General features: G+C 44.9%; 1 protein-coding gene across 5 annotated transcripts in view; it reads left to right on the top strand.

Annotated features, from left to right (window-relative positions):
* Positions 1 to 19,474, top strand: part of RNLS (renalase, FAD dependent amine oxidase) — a 106,439-nt gene that overhangs the window by 68,268 nt on the left and 18,697 nt on the right. For 2 of the 5 annotated variants that reach the window (XM_083844534.1, XM_083844532.1), the window contains 2 exons: positions 8,172 to 8,347; positions 13,418 to 13,698. In XM_083844534.1, the coding sequence (XP_083700660.1) occupies positions 8,172 to 8,347; positions 13,418 to 13,570 (329 nt within the window). In that variant the 3' untranslated portion in view covers positions 13,571 to 13,698. Of the gene's footprint in view, positions 1 to 8,171; positions 8,348 to 12,879; positions 13,389 to 13,417; positions 13,699 to 14,248; positions 14,590 to 15,419; positions 15,628 to 17,363; positions 19,078 to 19,474 lie in introns of those variants that run through there. The other 3 variants (XR_014586873.1, XR_014586874.1, XM_083844533.1) reach the window with 3 other exon arrangements.

The raw sequence follows: 19,474 nt of genomic DNA, 5'->3' as shown, positions 1-19,474 counted from the left end.
TACATAGCTGTGCTGACCATTTGCCAAGTGGATCCTACAACTTTCAGGCTGTGAGAATGTTCTCTAAGCTAAAGAAACATTCAGCTTCAGGCCTCTGTTGATCCAAGGGATCACAGCTAATTGCACTGTATCTCTAAAATGTCTTTTGAATTTAGGGACTCTGAGCCCTGACTTAGGCATGGATTCACTAAGTACACAGCACAGAAGTAGCTTTTGTATTTTGCAAGGGAGAAGATTTTGGTGGACAACATAATCCACACTGGGTTTTCTCTGAGAAGTTGTGTGGCTTTGTTTTATTGGGATGTTTATGTTTTGTTTTGTTTTTTGTTTTGTTTTGTTTTGTTTTTCTCAGCAATCTTTTAATCTGTGTCCCTTTTAATCTTAAACCCCTTCCTTCCCTGACACTGATGGTAAGGAGGATATGGCCACTGCAGGAGCTGACTTGATGCCCTTAATATCACGTGAATGTTTCCCAAGGCAGAACAAGGTCTAGGTGGGAGGACTTGGCACCACAGGCTATTCGTATTGTCACCATCCTGCAGTACAGAGTGAGTGCAGGGGCTTGGCCCACAAGTCTTTTATCCTATCATAATAGTGACAGCTATGCTTCTAGCCTGAGCAGCTTTGCTGAGCAGCTTCACCCAGGATACTGTGCTCTTCCATCTTATCGTTCTGCATTAACTGTGTTATTCAAATCTAGAAGCCACCTTTCTAACCCCAGATGTTCTTGACCCACAAGCCACAAGCACTGTGCTGGGGGAATGGCACTGGGCTCTGTTTTCTGTCCTCTTCTCCAGAGCATCTTTTATTAGCCCCAATGTTTTTCTGGATGATTATACTCCTAGCAGGCTTAATACTGCATAAATTCTCTCTGTCAGCAGTCGGTTCTTCTTTTTCTTTCCGTAGCCGTTGTTTTCTCCAGCTGGGAATTGATGAAGAGTGTGGAGACAGTCCAAAAATATCAAGAAGCTGATGGCCTTCCTCTCCTGCTTGCTAGCCAAACAAATACCCGTCCCCTCATCTCCAGGTTGTGGAGGAACACCAGCTTCCCTCAGAGAGTTCAAAACGGACAGACTGCTAGTGCTTAATTCACTGTTACAACTGGCTGAAATGCAGTGGATGATGAGCTTTAATTTCTTTCACGCTTCCTGTCCTTGACACCCCTTCCAGATAGCTGATACGTCCTCTACCTGTGGCAGTTTGTACTTCACACTGCTACATGTTGGTGCCCTTCCTCATCTGGTTTCAGAGATTTCACAATCCCACCAGGCTCAGCAGTCTTCTACTCCCCTGGTTGCTTAGGGCCATGTTGAGGTGAGTCAGGGCTGTCCCTCAGGATGGAGACCCCATGCTGCCTGAGGCCAGGGAAGTCCCATTCAACGGGGAAGTGCTGCTTCCTCATGTCCTGTTGGGATTTTCTCTTGTTGCAGTTGTGCCCATTGGCTCATGTCCTTTTGCTTTGGACTTCTAAAGAAAGTCTGTCTCTGTCTTCTCTGTAACCTTCCCTTTAGGATGTGGAAGATGCAGAGAGATCCTCACTTTTCAATTCCTCACTTATTTTTTCGTCTCCTTTCTTTTCTTTTCAATTCATCCCTTCTCCTTTTCCATGGATATGGTTTCAGACTTGCTAAGAGGAGAAAATACTGCTAGTCAGGCTGATAGTGCAGCTGTATTTTGGTCACAAGTGCTTCAGTGTCTCCCCTAATGTCTTTGACTTCTGGGGGACTGGTGGAGCTTCATATTTTGACTTTGAGACAAAAAAAAGAGAACTGTTCTTCATTCCTACTACTCTGTTCAGCCCTGCAGGCTGCTCAGAATGACTGCAGGTAGGCTGTGATGGCAGCCAAAACGTGGTGGCCAAGATATCCCAAGGAGGAAGGTTTTGTTAAATCTGGATCCCACATCAGAGGCTGGCTCTGCCCCTCTCCTCATCCCCATGAGCCAGCAGCTTCAGAATCTGCAAGTTCCACACAGCCCCAGCATTGCTGCGGGGCCAGGCAGGGACGTAGTCACTTCTGTGACAACTTCACTGTCACAGACAGGACGCTGGCTGGATAGGGCAATATGCCAAAGATCACACAGTGCTTTTCTGTTTACATGGAAGCATGAAAGTGTTTATCCTTATGTTCTTCACTTTTCATCTCTTGGTGTTGGTCCTGTGTGATGCAGCAGAGCAAAAGAAATTCACGCGGAAAAGAAGAAAACCAACACCAAAACAAAGAAAACCTGCAGTATTTGCGCTCCATCTTCCACATGCCATAGGGAAGAGGAGAGTCTGAACTTGGGGCACAAGTCGCTGCAGCTGCACGAGATGTTGCCAGCACTTCCCTCCCTGACTGCGACCTCAGGGGGGTCTGTGCAAATAAAGTCCCTTTCCTCCTGCTGTGAGCGAGTGGAGGCAGGCCAGAGTGGCTGGGGCAGGCGCACACCCTGTTGGGCTGACCGTGCAGCAGACGAAGGAGCACCAGGCACAAGCTTGCTGCAGCTGAGTTTTTGGTGGGATCCCTCAGCAACTCCGGATGGCAAGGACTCTGCCAACACTGGCTGAGCGGCTGCTTGCTAGTTAAGTAGGCATAAGCTCCAGCCAACTCTGCTGTCTCACACTCGCTCTGATCTACCCAGTGTCTTATGCCTTCCACCACATCAACTGATCGGATTAATTGCCGTGCAGCTGGGATGAGAGGGGGGAGAACTGGGAGCAGATGAAAGCTTTTATGCTGCTTCCATTTGCCTTCAGATCATTACCCTTCACTTTGCTGAGAGTTCTCTGGCTTGCTACATCTTGCATGCTACTTCATCATCTGCTAGCATGGCCATAGACTGCTCGCATCTTGCCACAAATAAAGAAAATTAAAATCTCATGGAAAAGTCCTGCCAGAAACCTTGGTTTTTTAGCTAGCTGTTGCAGCCTGATCTAAACACACTGGGAGGAAAGTGCCAGTTTTACTCCTGCGACAGATGAACAGTCATTCATACCTGATGTGAGAGCTCTAAGGTATCAACGCTGAGATACCCCCATTGCTTTCAGGGAAAAATCTATTTTAAACTTTTCTGTTGGCCAGCATTTTTGTAGGAAAAAAAAAAAAGAAAAAAAGGAAAGAAAGAAAGAAAAGAAAAGGGCTTGAGGCTAAACTTGATCCCTGCAGTCTGCGTATTTCAATACTGGAAGGCTGTGACTCAGTGGCCTCTGGAAGCTCTCCAAGCTATGAGTAGCTTGAAGGAGGAATTAAAAACTCAGCGAACTGCCTGTTCTCCTGAAACTTGTTTTGTACATGCTATGGAAGAGATGAGAGATTTGGAAGAAGCAGGCCCTGTCCAAGAATCATTGGCTACAACAAGTCACAGCAAGCAATGAATATTTATGTTATTAAAATGCTTAGACATCTTTTAATGAGCCTTTTTACCAAGTTTGCGTGGAAGAATTTGCCAAATACCATGTGCACTCTAATAAATCCCAAGGTACCCCATAGGCTTCCCCACTTGGTCTTCTGTCCCTGACAGTCTCTGCGTAGAAATGTCAGATTTAGAATACCTGTTTTCCATCTGAAAATGAGAAGGACAGACTGAGTAGCATTCCCGTGGATTTTCCAGACATTTGGAAAAGCTGATGTGAACAGATGTCCTGTTCTAGCCTACGAAATCAGGCTTGGGGGCGGCAGGAGGAATCTCTGGAAGACGAGTCTAAGGCTGGATGTTAGACTCAGGCAATCAGTTCATCAGAGCTTGGGGAAGAAGATGCTTTCTTTGGTTGAGTCTCTGCTTCTAGGCAAGGGTAGACCTTGTTTCACTATACAGTCTCAGTCCCCAGATCTGCTCTGCCTCATCCCAAATCCATTTCCTGTGGAGATCATGGGCCTTTTCACCCCCGATGGCTAAGACTTATTTAAGTTATTTTTTCTATTAAAATAGGAAACAAACTAAAAGTCTCTGGACGCTTCAGGAAACCACCCAGGAAAAGAGATGTGGTACTTGCTGAAAGTAGAGCCTGTAAGCCGAATTGAGGAAGTGATCTGCTCTTACAAATGCCTCACTTGGAAAAAGAGAATGTTAAGAAAAGGCAGCACCATGGCTTGGTGCTTTCAGGTGTGGCCTCACAGTGCGTTCCTGACCAAAACCAGGAAACAGCTCCCTACCCATTTTTCCACATTTTCCCAGTTCTCAAGAGTAAGTGTTGGCTGAGCTGGCCCACCCAAGAAAGAGACTCAATGAAGGGATCCTTCCAGTTGAAGCGAAAGCCATCACTTTCATTCATGCTGTGATGCTGGGACTTGGTCCTGCTGTGCCTCAGTAGTGTAATCTGAAATGATCAGCCCAAAGTTTTCCAGAGAAGGAAATTTATGTTGCTTTTAAAAGCTGGAATATGCTGTCTTCTTGAAGGAGGAGGCCTCTATATCCTCACTGACAAATTAAACATAAAGATTTTGATCAAGCCTGATATGCAATGGCCAGAACTGGTTGGAAAGTGTTCAACTGCCTCTTCCCATGTGGATTCTTTGGTCAGAAAATGCTCATTTGCTGAAACAAATATATTTTCTAAGAATATATGGTAGTTCAAACAAAGGTTTAGCTGGAAAAGGCTTTCTGCTTTCCAAAGGAGGGTGTTTCTGGTTAATGGGGTGAGAGGGAATCACTTAATTTAACTACCAGCTTTGTGAATTCAGTCCCTCAGCTGAAATACAGCAGAATCCAGGTCATGCCCTTGCTCCTCCAAATGCATCTGGCTCATTCAAAGTGGAACAGTCCCAGCAGGAAGGACTAACACAAGGATCTGCTGGGTCTTCATAGTGCCTTGGCACAGGGAAATCACCGAGCCTTAAAATCCCGTATTATAGGGAAATTCTCTTATTGGCTGTCCTCATGCCCTTGTGTTATTTTTATTCGATTTTATTGGTGGAAAGATAGATGATTGACATGTTTTTAAATATCAAGGAGTTTCGACTAGAGGAAGCCACATGCAGTCATGGCCATGACTGACATCATGTTCCCACTCTGCTCACGGTGCAGGAGGTATCTGTCTGGATCTTATAAAGGACATCCATGAAAAAGGGAAGATACAGGGACTGTAGCATGAATGAGCAAGTCTGCAAGGTGACAAGCCAACACTCTGGTGTGGACAGAAGTAGCTTGCTACAGAGAACCCATAAACTACCTACCCCAGCGATAACGAAGCTATTGCTAATCCCAGCTATCTCCAGGTCTGCTGGGATTAGCAATAGCACTTGAACTGCCTTTGCTTCTTCCCCCTGTGCTGCAGCTAGGTGTATTATTAAGGGAGAAATTACTTTCTTTGACTTTTGCTCACTTGCACGTATTTGCCCGAGGAGAGAAGTTGTGTTGAAGCTTTAATGCTCCCCAAAACTTGCATGTAGACATGCTTGCTTGTAGACCACATGCTGATGTCCTGGAAGTTGCTAGAGCAACAAAACTAAAATTGGGTTCATGTGGGCAGGCCAAGAGGAAGCACTGTTTTATCAAGCCAACCTGCCCTGGCTTCTGTTTCCCCTCTCCCCATCCCTGAAAGTAAAGTATTAGCTTTATTGTAGCCCAGTCAGCATGGGTTTATGAAAGGCAGGTCCTGCTTGACGAACCTGATCTCCTTCTATGACCAAGTGACGCGCTTGGTGGATGAGGGAAAGGCTGTGGACGTGGTCTACCTTGACCTCAGTAAGGCTTTTGACACCGTTCCCCACAACATTCTCCTCGAGAAACTGGCTGCTCGGGGCTTGGACTGGCGTACGCTTCGCTGGGTTAGAAACTGGCTGGATGGCCGGGCCCAGAGAGTTGTGGTGAATGGAGTCAAATCTGGTTGGAGGCCGGTCACTAGTGGAGTCCCCCAGGGCTCGGTACTGGGGCCGGTCCTCTTTAATGTCTTTATTGATGATCTGGATGAGGGCGTCCAGTGCACCCTCAGTAAGTTTGCAGACGACACCAAGCTAAGTGCGTGTGTCGATCTGCTCGAGGGCAGGAAGGCTCTGCAGGAGGATCTGGATAGGCTGGAGCGATGGGCTGAGGTCAACTGCATGAAGTTCAACAAGGCCAAGTGCCGGGTCCTGCACCTGGGCTGCAACAACCCCAAGCAGAGCTACAGGCTGGGAGATGAGTGGCTGGAAAGCTGCCTGGCCGAGAAGGACCTGGGAGTATTGGTGGATAGTCGGCTGAATATGAGCCAGCAGTGTGCTCAGGTGGCCAAGAAGGCCAACGGCATCCTGGCCTGTATAAGAAGCAGTGTGGCCAGCAGGTCGAGGGAAGTGATTGTGCCCCTGTACTCGGCTCTGGTGAGGCCGCACCTCGAGTACTGTGTTCAGTTCTGGGCCCCTCGCTACAGGAAGGACATGGACGTGCTCGAGCGAGTCCAGAGAAGGGCGACCAAGCTGGTGAGGGGTCTGGAGAACAAGTCTTACGAGGAGCGGCTGAGGGAGCTGGGCTTGTTCAGCCTGGAGAAGAGGAGGCTCAGGGGCAACCTCATCGCTCTCTACAGTTACCTGAAAGGAGGCTGTAGAGAGGTGGGGGTTGGTCTATTCTCCCACGTGCCTGGTGACAGGACGAGGGGGAATGGGCTAAAGTTGCGACAGGGGAGTTTTAGGTTGGATGTTAGGAAGTACTTCTTTACCGAAAGGGTTATTAAGCATTGGAACGGGCTGCCCAGGGAGGTGGTGGAGTCACCATCCCTGGAGGTCTTTAAAAGACGTTTAGATGTAGAGCTTAGGGATATGGTTTAGTGGAGTACTTAGTGTTAGGTCGGAGGTTGGACTCGATGATCTTGAGGTCTCTTCCAACCTAGAGAAATCTGTGAATCTGTGAATCTTTCAGCTATGTAAATTGTGTTGCATGGCCAATATGCAGCCAATTATGGAGTGAGCAGATGTTTTTCACAATAATGCAACAAACACTTCTTTTTTTTTTGTCCTTTGCCTTAAGGATCATTTTCGTCTCCTGATGATTCCATGTGCACGACTCTAGTATATCTGTCTTGTAGAGAGTGTCCCATTAAAGGTGTCTAAGATAATTTCTTCATTGTTGTTCATGAAAGGTTGCTTCCTCTGTGTCCTGGTAACTGCAGATCTATCTAACTGCTGTTTACAAGATACTTTCTGTGCGACTTGATTGTGCTGAGTGGCAAAAGAGATGATGCTGGCATTTGCCCCATGTAATGCCTTGGTCTCCTGCAGCATTGTTGTCCTCACCTGCTGGCCCTGATTGCTCCCATGACCTGCAGCAGACCCAAGAGGAGCAAGGCATGGGGCAAGAGCAGAGCACACAGGGGAACGGGTCATGCACAAGTGGTGGGACTATACCAACAGGCTTTCAGTTGTTTATGCGTTGGCTCCATCACAAAGCTTAATTGCAGGCAGGTTGGAAGTCTCCTGGTGAAAATTGAGTTGTGCGGCTGCTGCTGGCTGGTAGGGAGTAGAGCAGGAAAGTGGGCAGCGACATGGCAGCACTCGGAGCATGGCGCACCTTCTCCTGCCCATTTGCACCCTTTTAAAGGAAATGTTTAAAAAATCAAAATTCTGAGATAAAATTTCAAATTGTCATTTGCGAGTTTCATTTTCATCTCAAAACAAAACAAAACAAAACATCATCCAGTGCCTTAATTTGTTGCTGAGCTTCAGGCCCAGTTTACAGCAGGAGTCCAGTGGCACTTTGTTTGCCAGACTGGTTTGAAGCCAGGCCAGGATTCGGCCAGCTTGCCAGCTGGATCTCCCGAGTTCTTGGCAGCCACTTCATGGTATTTGCAAGGGCATACAGTCATGCTGACTCTCTGTCCTGTTGTCACTGTGTCTTCCTTGCCACCCTGATGTCTTTTAAGCCTTTGTGCCAATGTCAGACCTATGGGGGAAAGGAAGAGTTTGCTTCCAGTGTATTCACTTCATACACTGCTTCGTCCAGCTGCTAGCTGTGGGGTGTGGGAATACCTTGGGGTTCCTCTAGGAACATACAGGATTACTGCAATGAGAAAACCACTGCAAATTCTTCAAAAAGCCTGGATTTCTTAGTTGTACTTCTCGTGAACAACTTGTGGTGTTATTCCTTGTGTTTTTGCAGCTGGAAGAACAGGGTGGTGCTGAAGATTCTTAGTGACTTCTAGGCTAGAGGCACAATGGGCAGTACCAAGGGAAGGCAAATATTAATGAGTAATCTTTCAAAAGTATCTCTCTTCTTTATTCCAGAGTCTCCTGAAATTGGACCTTCAGTTGTAGTTCACACAACTGTGACATTTGGGAGTGAGCACCTGGATTCAGACCCTGCAGAGGTACAGCAGTTAATTCTCAGCCACCTGGAAAGCATTGTGCCATCCCTGCCCAAACCAGCTAGTGTCAAGTGTCAGAAATGGAGATACTCACAGGTAACCCATGGGCGAACAAGCAGCTGGGAGGGTGCCACCTGGGTAATGCCGTAGTACAGACTTAGAGGGCATCACAAGAAACAGGAGATCCTACAGTCCAGTGGTTTTCATCCTCAGGGAGCAAGAAGAAAGGATATAGTCATTCGATATCCTTATTGCATTCCTCCACGTAGCCTTGAGCAGCATTCAAGGCTGGCCAGGTACAGCCAGACCATTTCTAGTAATCTTTTCACATAGTGGACCTGGCTTAGTGGTAAGTTATGCAACACTCCTGATAAATAGGAATGGGAGCAGTGCACAGGAAGGAAGTAAATCCCACATGCTTCACTGGGATTTTTGTTGGTATTTAAAAATATGACTAAGTCTGTCTCTTCTGCATCCGAAAATATGTGATATTATTAGCAGAATTCCCACCCTACCACAGAGTAGCAGAAGTTCTTGTGTTTGGACATACTCCAAATTTGTTATTATTTTATTTGGCCCAGTTCAATTTAACAGTATGCTATACAATAAGTATTCTAAAGTAAACTACCTAAGGGTAATAATAGCAAAATGTTTATATTTTACAGACTTCTCTTAAAAATCCAAGGAAATTGTTGGCAATTTCCTCAAGTATTGGAGTATATCTACATGTTTACCCAAAGCCTCTTAAGTTAAATTACACTGGTGAAATTGAATGTGGAAGTTGATGCAAAATATTTACATAAAGCAGTTCCCTAAAAATTTTTCATTTTATGAAGTCTGGAAAAGTTACTCTAGATGACTGCTGTGAAGTCTGCTCATAGCCCTTGATCTCCGTCCAATCTAAGAACCTGGTCTCGTTAGCACAAAGTTTATTTTTCTGTGAGTTAGGTATTGGTAGTTTGCAAATCACTTCTCAGTACATAGTATTTGTTATCAGTTGACGTATAAAGATGATCTTAATGTATAATTTCATGTTTTAGATTCCTCATATTAAAATGATATTTCATCAAAGACCTATGCTTCCTGAATCATAGCAAATTAATTTCTTTCCTTATGGTCAGAGAACATTTATTATAAATTTATACCTATTGCTTCATCTTTTAGAGGTAGTTGGAACAGGAATGAACTCTTATTTTCCACAATTGCTTCAAATTTATCATCTTTCTAAATCACTACGTGTGCATCCTGGTTCCCCTATTTAAAAATTAGATTCAGACATCATATTACTGGACAATTATCTGTTATTTTCTCAAAGACCAAAACACTGTACAACTTACAGTTCTTCCCACTTTCTTCTGCCATTGTTGCTTACTATACTATGCTGCTACTAATCAAAATCACCTATTTCAGCATCTGCTTGTGTTTTATGTCTGTGTCACAGGAAGAATTATCACCAATCTTTAACTCGGTGGATGAATGTGGACATATCTTAAGTTGCAAATAAGTTAGCATAGGTCAGATCAGTTATCTCAACAAGAGATCTCTATCGCCAGGTGGGGACCCTATAAAATAATCCCTGCCTAAATTAAATATCTGAGACAGAGCTCCCTTTTTCTCTTAAAGCTATCTGTACTTTCAATTATAATAAGATGTTTCCACGGAAGCAAAGGGAACTGATGAGTGCATCTTTCCCCTGACTCTTTCAGACTGGATTTATCCTGCTTGTTAATTAAATCCATCTGTAGCATCCTTCACATCACCAAACACAATCCTGGGATTAAAGCACAGACACTACAATTATCCATGGCAGATGAGGGATTAGGACTTCCAAACATCTACTGACACTACTTAGCAGCACAGCTGCAATTCTGTATCCCCTGCTTTAATTGCAATAAGACACTATTAGCATTCAGAGCCAGCAGCTTTCCAGCCACCATGTTCCTTTGACAGAGTCACTTTATATGTATAAGTGAGGTTGGCAGAGCACTGAATCACAGAAATTGGACCTCTTTAGAGAAGACCTCCAAAAGGATCTCTTCAGGTCTCTAGTCCAACCTTTTGCTCAAAGCAGAACTGTTGTCAACACTGGATCAAGCTCCACCGTGGCTTTGTCTAGCTGAGCCTTGAAGTCTTCCAAGGTTGGAGATGGAACAGGCTGGGCCATGTAGCTGAAGGTAATTTGGAATTCATTTTGGACAGCACCTTTAGAGGAACTCAAAGAAGGGACAGAATCATTCCTCTTCGCAGTCACTCTATCTATGATTACTCCTATATTACTATTATTGTATAACATTACTATATTGAGCATAGTCTTGCCACACAGGCAAAGAGATGCAGTCTGAGATGTCAAAGTATCGATCCTTTGATCAATATGACAAATCAGAAACTGTTTAGTACAGCCAGCATTGAAAAAGCATTGGGTATTAAAGATGGAAGAACACTCCAGAAGCCTTTTTCTGCTAAACCTTTCTTCATTGTTTGTGCTCTGTGCCGTCGATCTATTAGAAAATTGTAGGCATAAATTAGCTGCTGATGTAAAGTTAGAGAAAGAAGATCTCTTGACAGATTGACAGTACACAGCTAGACTCCTCCATCAACTTGAGTAATAGATGAATGAGTGGATCACAACTGGCTACAAATTCATTTCAGGTACTTTCATCCTTTAAAGAAGATGCTAACACTCTGGTAACACACAGTACAGCCAGTAACATAAATGTGGGTGTTTGGCAGATGATGTGTTCTTGGAAAAGGCAGCTAGAAGCATGGCAGTGGCTAGAATTCAGCCCCCTGCTACTTTCAGTTCCTGTAATGCTGCATGTCTTCCTTGTCCATGTTTGTGACCCTTCTGCTGCTGGGAGAGTGGATCCATTCTGCTGGCTTCTTGTTCCCCTGCATTTATGACTGTCTGGGAATTTTTGGTTAGACTTGGCTAGACTCACAGTGTCTGCTGTTGGCAACGTACACCTGTGCATTACGTCTCACGTTTCCTCTCTACATATGCATATGTGTGCAGGCTAAAACTAATGCTTTTTTAGTGAGAATCATTTTTGGTACTGCACTGATCTCCATGGCAGCTCTCAGGCTATGGGTCTTTTTCTTGCCAATGGTAATCTGCATGTGAGTCAATGGAAAAATCCCCTAGGCTCAACAAGATATCTTGGACTCCAGATCTTGTTCACTGGAGCTAATGCTTGGACAATGGGACACAGTAACGGTTTACTGCACAGGAATCCAAAACATATCTTTGGACCAAAAATAAGGCAGAAAATAAAGGAGTGATGGAAAGAAAATTGCATTCTCCATATCATGCTATATGATCTCTGTGGTTTGATCTCTGTTTCTACTCTATTGTTGTGCTTCTTTTTTCCCTCTCTGTCATTCTAGATATTTTTCTTCTATTTCAACATTTCATCCTTATGGGTCTTGTTTTGTCATTCCTTTTGTCATAATTCCCACCTTCCTTCCCTTATCGCTACATCATCAAGCTCTCCGTCATCTTCTCATCCTTTTTTTTCTCTGACTGACCCTGCTTTGGTGTCATGCTTACCAGTGCTGCTCCTGCTACTTACCTCCTTTCTGAGATACATCAGTGCTGCTCTAGGATGTACTGACTTGGTACAATGTGGACATTCGGTCTTTGTACATAGGTTTGAAACAGTTGAGAATGACATCTGACACAGCAAAGCATGGTTAAAACACAAGTGCTTTGTGCGTTTACTCTGCTGTTTGACACACATTGAAATTTGTCATAAAGTACAATACTGAAAAGAGATCTTTTCTCCATGAGTTAGATGCAGCTTCAGGTTAATAGATACTGGTAAAGTGAAGTCTGTTAAATTTTAGAAAAGCCACTCCACAAATACAAGTTTAATCAAGGGTATAGTGCCTGGAATATTATTTTTTAAATAAATACGGTTCATGCATTGAGAATGACATTAAATATTTATCAAAGCAACCTTGTTCAGAACTTGTCATCATGTTATTTACAAAGTGTTGATTGTATCTCTGGTGATATCTAAAAAGCTTTTGTGCTACTCTACTCTGATAAAAGAGGAGATCAACGCAGGAGAGCTAGAGTCCACGTGGGTAGTCCCAAGATGTATGCATGGAGCACATACAGGTCATCATGACAGTCATTCCTCACTTCCCATCTGGGAAGGTCATCTGGTCAAGCCGATTGCATTGCAGGCTCTCTCAGAAATGGCAGGCTCCTCTTCCTTCTCCAGCCCTGCCATCCCACCCGACGGATCTCAGAAGAACCAACAGAGAGTAAATACGTAGGGAAAAGGAACAGAGGCAGATTATGTGAGTCTCTGTTGGCTTCTCTGTGGTTCATTGTTACTGACCTGCTGTCCATTAAGTCACGGCATGGCATCACAGGGATCCTAAATCAAGGGAGCTCCCTGGAATAATATAAAAATACACTGGCTTTTCTGTGCTGCTGTGTCATGAGTGGTGGCTCTTGTAGGACCACAAGATTTGGCCCACGTGCTTGGCCGGATTTCCAACGTGGTGCTGTTAGTGCCTGGTTCCTGTGCTTGCCCTTTTTGTGAGTTTAGAGAGCAGAGGACTTGGTTTATTTGGATTAAATGTCTTTGCTGTATTAACAGTTGCACATTTTCTTGCAGCTGTATTCTCAGATGATGAAGGACAGCAAAACCCCGGTTAGTTCAACTTGAGAGAAAGCAAATAAAGCCAACATCTATAGAAACATAGTAGTCAAATCCCCCAGAATTTCTGTTTACTCAGTGTATTGATTTTATGTGTGCTAACAACAGTTCAGGCCATGAGGCCAGCAGGTCAAGATCTTGGTCAAGAGTGGAATTGATTGATAAGTCGGAAGTAACCATCATTCCTTTTGGCTTAGAGATCTCCACACTTCCTCTGTCCAGGATCAGGCTTTATTTCTTCTACAACAGATTCAGAATAAGACGGGACAGGGCTGTAAAATTTCCATATGCAGGAAAGCTTTATTCTAATTATTTAAATCCACGAGATAAATATTTTACTACAGCACTTCGATTGTTAAAGCTAGAAACTAAGATCTGGATAGAAGGAGTGCTTCATATGAAGGCTCGTCTCTCTATAATACTGTTCTTTCTGGCATGGAATTCAGGTAAATAAAATGACTTTCTTTTCCATCTCCTATATGCTTTTCTTTTTCAGGTTACAAAATCTGTGCCCAATTGTCCAGGACACATGATTCTTCATACTCAACCTCTCCTGATTTGTGGGGGCGATGGATTTACTTGTTCCAACTTTGATGGCTGCATAGATTCTGCCATGAGTCTTGCAGAGGCTGTGAAGTCTCATTTATAACAATTTCAGTTATCTGCTAAACATAGTCTAGATTTATGATGGATTTAACTATGATAGATTGCATTCTAGTTTAGTATTAACACCACTAGCCTCTATCTTGCAGAAATTAATAAAGTAATAAAGGAAGATTTATTGGTATATTGTAATAATTCTTGGAATGGAACTTAATTGAATTTTCTAGGATCTGTGCTTTATGAGTGGTTGCTTTGCTTGAAATCCCCAGTCAGAGCCACTAAGTTCCAGCAGCCTTGTCAGATCTCCTGATGCTTTTACAGCATATGAAAATTATGTCAAGGAGAAAAGCCCAACCTAAAGGAGCATAAAAACCCATGGAGCTACAAAGTTCACAGCTGTTCTGAGTATTTGGAGCTCTGGACATGACAAGAAGGAACACGTGTGATTGATCACAGAGGCGTCATAGACACGTGGTCATTTCTGTCAGTGCAGATCAGCAGTGGTCACAGGTGTGGCCATGATGAATCAGTGATGGGGCATGCCTTGCTGTGCTTCTCAAATTGGATGGCCTACACAAAGTCTAACATCTACTCAAAGTCTATTTCTCCAAGTATGGGAAACTTTAAGTGAGGGATTGTAGTTCTCTGCCACCCAGCTCTCTTAACCTACAGTGTTCTGGAGCCCCATTTGCAGGGTGGTGGAAGAGCTCATTTATTTCAACAGCTTGATGCTGCTGCTGGAAATGATGTGCCGCTGAAACGATGGTACCTGTGTTGGCTGTGGTCCAAGCAACATCAGCCCAGCAGTGCTGGAAGAAGAAAGGATGGAGAAAAGGTGAAATAGACACTGTCCATGTTTCTAATGCTCTCATAGAAATAGGGCTGCTGTACCAAAGGCATCTTGGGACTTACCTTGACATCTGGACCGTAACACGAGTTTAACAGAGTAAAGCACGCCAGCCAAGAAAAGAGATGCACTTTAAATAGTTCAGTATTTGCCAGGTTGGAGAGCCACTAGCGTATTACGGCTGCCTTGCATGAGGAGCAGCTTTTTCCTCCCTCCAGGTGAGTGAGCAGTCAGGTAGGAGCTGCCAAGGTGGAAGGTGGGTTAGCTGCTTTCTCTGGCAAAGGAGGAGGAGGAGGAGAGGTAATTGACATGTATTCCATGGCAGCATGTTAATAAGAAAACTGCGGACGTTTCTGGCTTAGAGTTAAATCATTGCCTCCATAAAAACTCACTTGAAGTAAACGGTTTGAAAGCAAGGTGAATTCTAGAAGCTCTATACTTTTTTACTTTTTTTTTTACTTTTTTTTTGTGAAACTGGTGTAGAAATACAGAGGCAGATCTAGGGAAGTACATAAATACACGTGTGAATGAATGAACAAGGAATTTGATTTAAAATCCTAAAATAATAAACAGCAAGTGTAATTGTGTTGAAAATACTATCTGTCACAGTTTCAAGTATTTCTAAGCTGCGAAACGGTGTTTCTGGGAAATTAATTTTGAAAGTGCTTAGAAATTAACAAATCATTTATTCTAAATTTGATTTTAACTTGCCCTTCCTCATCAGTCATGCGTCACAAGTTCAGCACCTCTTTGTACTCCAGCACTAAAATTATCAAAATATTATTTACAGCAGGCAAAATTTTAACCCTGCACCCACTAAAGAAGTACAGTTAAGCCTCTCTTTCTTAAATCCCCACATTTCACAAAAATCTAACATCCTGCATTCTTGGCAGCTGAACACAGTACTTTACTGCTGCATTTGACCATTTCTAATAGAGTATTTTAAGTGACACCAAAGTTTAAGGTTTAAGTTAATTTTAAAAATATCTTTGAAGGATATTTCATGACACCAGCTGGTTTCCTTGATTTATTTCTTCTTTCCTTGCAGAACCCAAGTTTAAAACTACATTTTATTATTGCGTAGGCATCAATCAGCTCCAAACCCTTAGGTTTCCATCACTGCATGTTGCTCAGAAACAGGAAAGAGTGGTGAGCATTTATGTGCACAAATTTTTTACAAGAACACATGAACTCCTGTCTTGCAAGGATGAAGGTAGCCAAGAAGAGCCACATGGTCATGGAATAAATCTAATCAGGTGAGGAATTTAGTATTGCCTTGATCTAGTGAGAGCTCAGAAGCAACCAAAGTCCAAGCTGAAGCAGTTTGATATTGCAGTGCTGGAAAACCTTAATTAATGAACCATAGCTCACTGAGGATGGCGTACAAAAGCAACCAAGCCACATTTTTCAGATTTGCTCCTCAGCTTCCATCCAGGCCTAGGCATCCTCCAGGAACTGGTTGCCAAAGGAAAAACATTTATTCTGTGGTGCTGGAACATACAAGAGGGTTTACCACTGGGTACACAGTTCCTCTGGAAGGTGCCACCATGACAGTGGGGCCAGCTGTTGCTGGTGGTGACGATGGTGATGGTTTGTGGGGACCCATCCCACCAATATCCTTTCATCCAAGCCATCCATCCTACACAGAGATTTTGCATTAAGCCACACTAAACTTGCACTTCCATCCCCTCCTTCAATTTTGAATGGAATTGAGCCAAACTACTGAAAATCCAAATAAAGATCAATCCTGAAAAGTGTGTGACATGCAGAAAACAGAAAATAAGCCATCTTTGACCCAATGCTGCATTGTTCCTCTAGCTGCCTCATAAAGAGGCATGCTTCAAGGAGTAACGATGCATTCACAGTGCTCTGGTAACAGAGGCGGACTTAAATACCACAAATGACAGATAAGTGGAGATGTTTCTAACCGCATCCTTTCAGCAATCTTACAGCTTTGGTCATTATTAGACTTCAAAATATCCAATAATAAACAAATCACAGATTCAGAGGTTTTAAGGCCAGAATCCTGACAGAACTTGAATCATGATGAGCAGCAAAGGCTAATTGCTCCCAGCATTCCCAATAGCGTGCCAATCTATCAAAACGTATCCTTCCAGTAGCCCAAATACTTCAGCTGAATTAAAGGATTTCAGCTTTATTGTCTTCCTCATCACAGGGAAAGACTGGGTCATAAATGCTTGAAGCCTTTTAACTCACAGTTGCTTTAAGTTCCACCCAGCAAACATCACTTGGCTGAGCCCACCAGTGCCACAAAGCCTGTCCCCAAAAAGTGGTGTTAATGGCATGCTTAAAGAGCTTCCATTGCTCCCAGCTTTACATCTGCAGTTCCAGTAAGGACAGATCTGCTTGTCTGGTGTCCCATGAGTGGGTAGATGATGGGAGCAGATAGCCCCCACCATAGGAGTTGTGGTGGGAAGAGGTGAGCCTGGGGGCAAAATATTCAGCTCTAGGCTGGACTAGTTCTCAGGGGAGAAGCTGTGGATGCGTTCAGTAGCCCAAGGCTGTAAGCCCCTTCTGAAGACCTCCTGAAGGCCAGGACTCTGCCATGGCCAGTGGATATGTCCCCACACCTTGCTCACTGTGGGGGCAACTCTATCCCAGCTGCTCTGTCCAGGGCTGCCTCTGCCAGGCTGAAAAGTAAATGTCTTGTTGTGACTGTGCCTGCACCTAACAGAGGTGGCTGTTAGTTAGAATAGTTCTCCCAGATCTGTAAAACACACTGTGCACCCCTGGGGAAGATATAAAGATGCTGTGATGGATGCAGTCTGTAGGAACGTAGCCCATTTCTAAAAAGAGCTAGGAAGAGGTGATAGGTGCCCAGCTCCTCGGTTCACAAACTGCATGTCTCTAATGAACCAGGCTGTATTTTTTGTGCAAGCATATGAAAATAAATTGAGGTTGACTTAGGATTTTTTGGTTGGTTGTTTTAGTTGTTGTTTCTTTGTGGTTTTTGTTGTTTTATTTTTAAAAGGTGACTGCAGATGGGAGGCACTTCCCAGATGAACATACCTGGTGGGTTCCCATGGCGCTGAGCTGTGAAACATCCCTTCAGCCAAAGTCACTGGAGCAAGACCTGCTTTCCTGGAGGCCGGGATTTGCTCATGGTCTTCCTGCCCTTGGGATATTTTGCTTGGCTGTTCCATGCTGCAAAATGCAGCACAACCAGGAGGCTGATGCAGGGGTCAGGAGCCCTGGAGATCTCGGTGGGACAAGGGCACTTTCTGATCTGACAAGTGAGCGCGTTGATCCGGCATGCCAAGATTCTGCGGGGACAGAGATGGTTTTTGCCTCTAATCCACGCTCCAGCTTGGACATGCTGTTTGTAAGCTGCTTTGCAAGGCAGAGCTGAAACCCCCAAATCCCAGAGCCGCCTGCTGCCACTCCGCCTGTCTCACCACGTGGCCTCAGTATGAGCCACGTCAGTATTTTGCTTAACTCTGATATTTAGGTTGCACCTTCCAGGCCAGGCAGTGGTGATACTGCTGGTGTGTTTCCCAGTGCAGCCACAGGACAGCAAATGGGTCCTTGCCAAGCATGACCCCCATGAGGGCAGCTTGGGATGCAGCCATTGCAGGACAGAACTCTGAATCCAGCCCAAGGTGGGTCCGGATTTCATTTCAGAAAGGGCTGAGAAATGTTCCTCACATGGAAGAAAATAAATGGAAACCCAGCAAGGAAAAGCCTCGTGCATTGAGCAGCTTGTGGCTTTCACCCTCCTCTCTGATGGCTCCAAAGAGCTGGGGGATCCAGTGGAGCTGCGCAGGCGAGAATCACTTGGGCATGCGTGTGCCTGCTCGCACCCTGGCTGTGGGAAAGTGAGCCTGTTCCCTGCTGTGCCGGCCACCGAGCACCCCGCCAGTCACGAGGACACTGCGGTAAACCACAGCTCAGCTTGAAATTATCTTTTCGGCACAGGGTTCCTGCTGAACCGAATGGCACCTCCTCCCTCACCTGTGCCAGTGCCGAAACATCCTTCCTTTCTCAGCACTATCGCCGCTCAGATCTCTCCTCCAGGAGATCACACACGTCAAGATCTTTAAAGCAAAGCACGCTTTGCTGAAAGGGCTGAGGTCTCATTTCCCCGGTGCATTTTGGGTCGTGGGATTGATGCTCACAGCACATGCATGGAGCTCTGTGCAAATTTGGCCATCCTCTGCCTTTTTCAGCCCAAAAAAAAGAAGTGCTGACAAGTGATGATCAGCACCAGAATATAGGTCACAGCCTCTGCCCTGGCAGATGCTTTCCTCACTGCGGCAGAGGGGAAGGGGATGAGATCAGCCCTCATTCACCAGCTTGTCAGTGCACAGAAAATCCCAGCCCAGCTCCCCAAAACCTAGTGAAACGTAGACTCTCAGTTTGCCACTGGGTGAGCGGTAAATGTGTGTGTGGCTGTTCCCCATTGCAGAAGAAACTGGGTCTCACTGAGTTTCATCACTGGTACAAAGAGATCTACTGCTGGATTTTTGTTCTCAAGCTACTCACAGATGTGTTAAAGGCTGTGCATTATAAGTGCTATTTCTACGGAGCTGGTGGAGCAACTCTGGTCCAAAACACGGCGTGTCAGCACCCTGCACCCTTTCTGTCTCTCTTAGCACACCTGGGCACTGCAAAGCCTGCTCTCCTTTTATGTAAAAGACAGTTTTGGAGATCAGCTTGGGAAAGTGAACCACAAAGGACTGGAGCAGGTATAAACAAAACCCTTAATGTATCATGATCCAGGATTTAAGGCAGTGTCCCCTGGCTGGAGGATTTGGGGGGGCGGGGGGGGGGGGCGGAGGGGGAGGGGTTGTAGAATGTAACAGCTCTGGGTTAGGGAGAAAATCAGGTTTTCTAACCAGAACTTGGCTGGAGGTGACTTCCGGATGTTTTGCCATACAAAAGGGCTTCTTGCACTTGCATCTCCAGGACCATGTGCTGCAAACAGTGACAGCAAATGCAAGGGACCTGTCTGCTCCCTGCACCCCTCCTGTGCTGCAAAGGTACCTGCCCCCACTGTTCACCCCAAGTGGAGGTGCATGGCTGCATACAGGAGGGACCGTGGCTTACCAGTGTTGTTGCTGGCATCGCAGTGCCATGGCTAGC

Source organism: Anser anser (assembly GCF_964211835.1).
Source record: "Anser anser genome assembly, chromosome: 7".
Taxonomy (NCBI): Eukaryota; Metazoa; Chordata; class Aves; order Anseriformes; family Anatidae; genus Anser; species Anser anser.
This window is presented reverse-complemented; position numbering and strand designations above follow the sequence as displayed.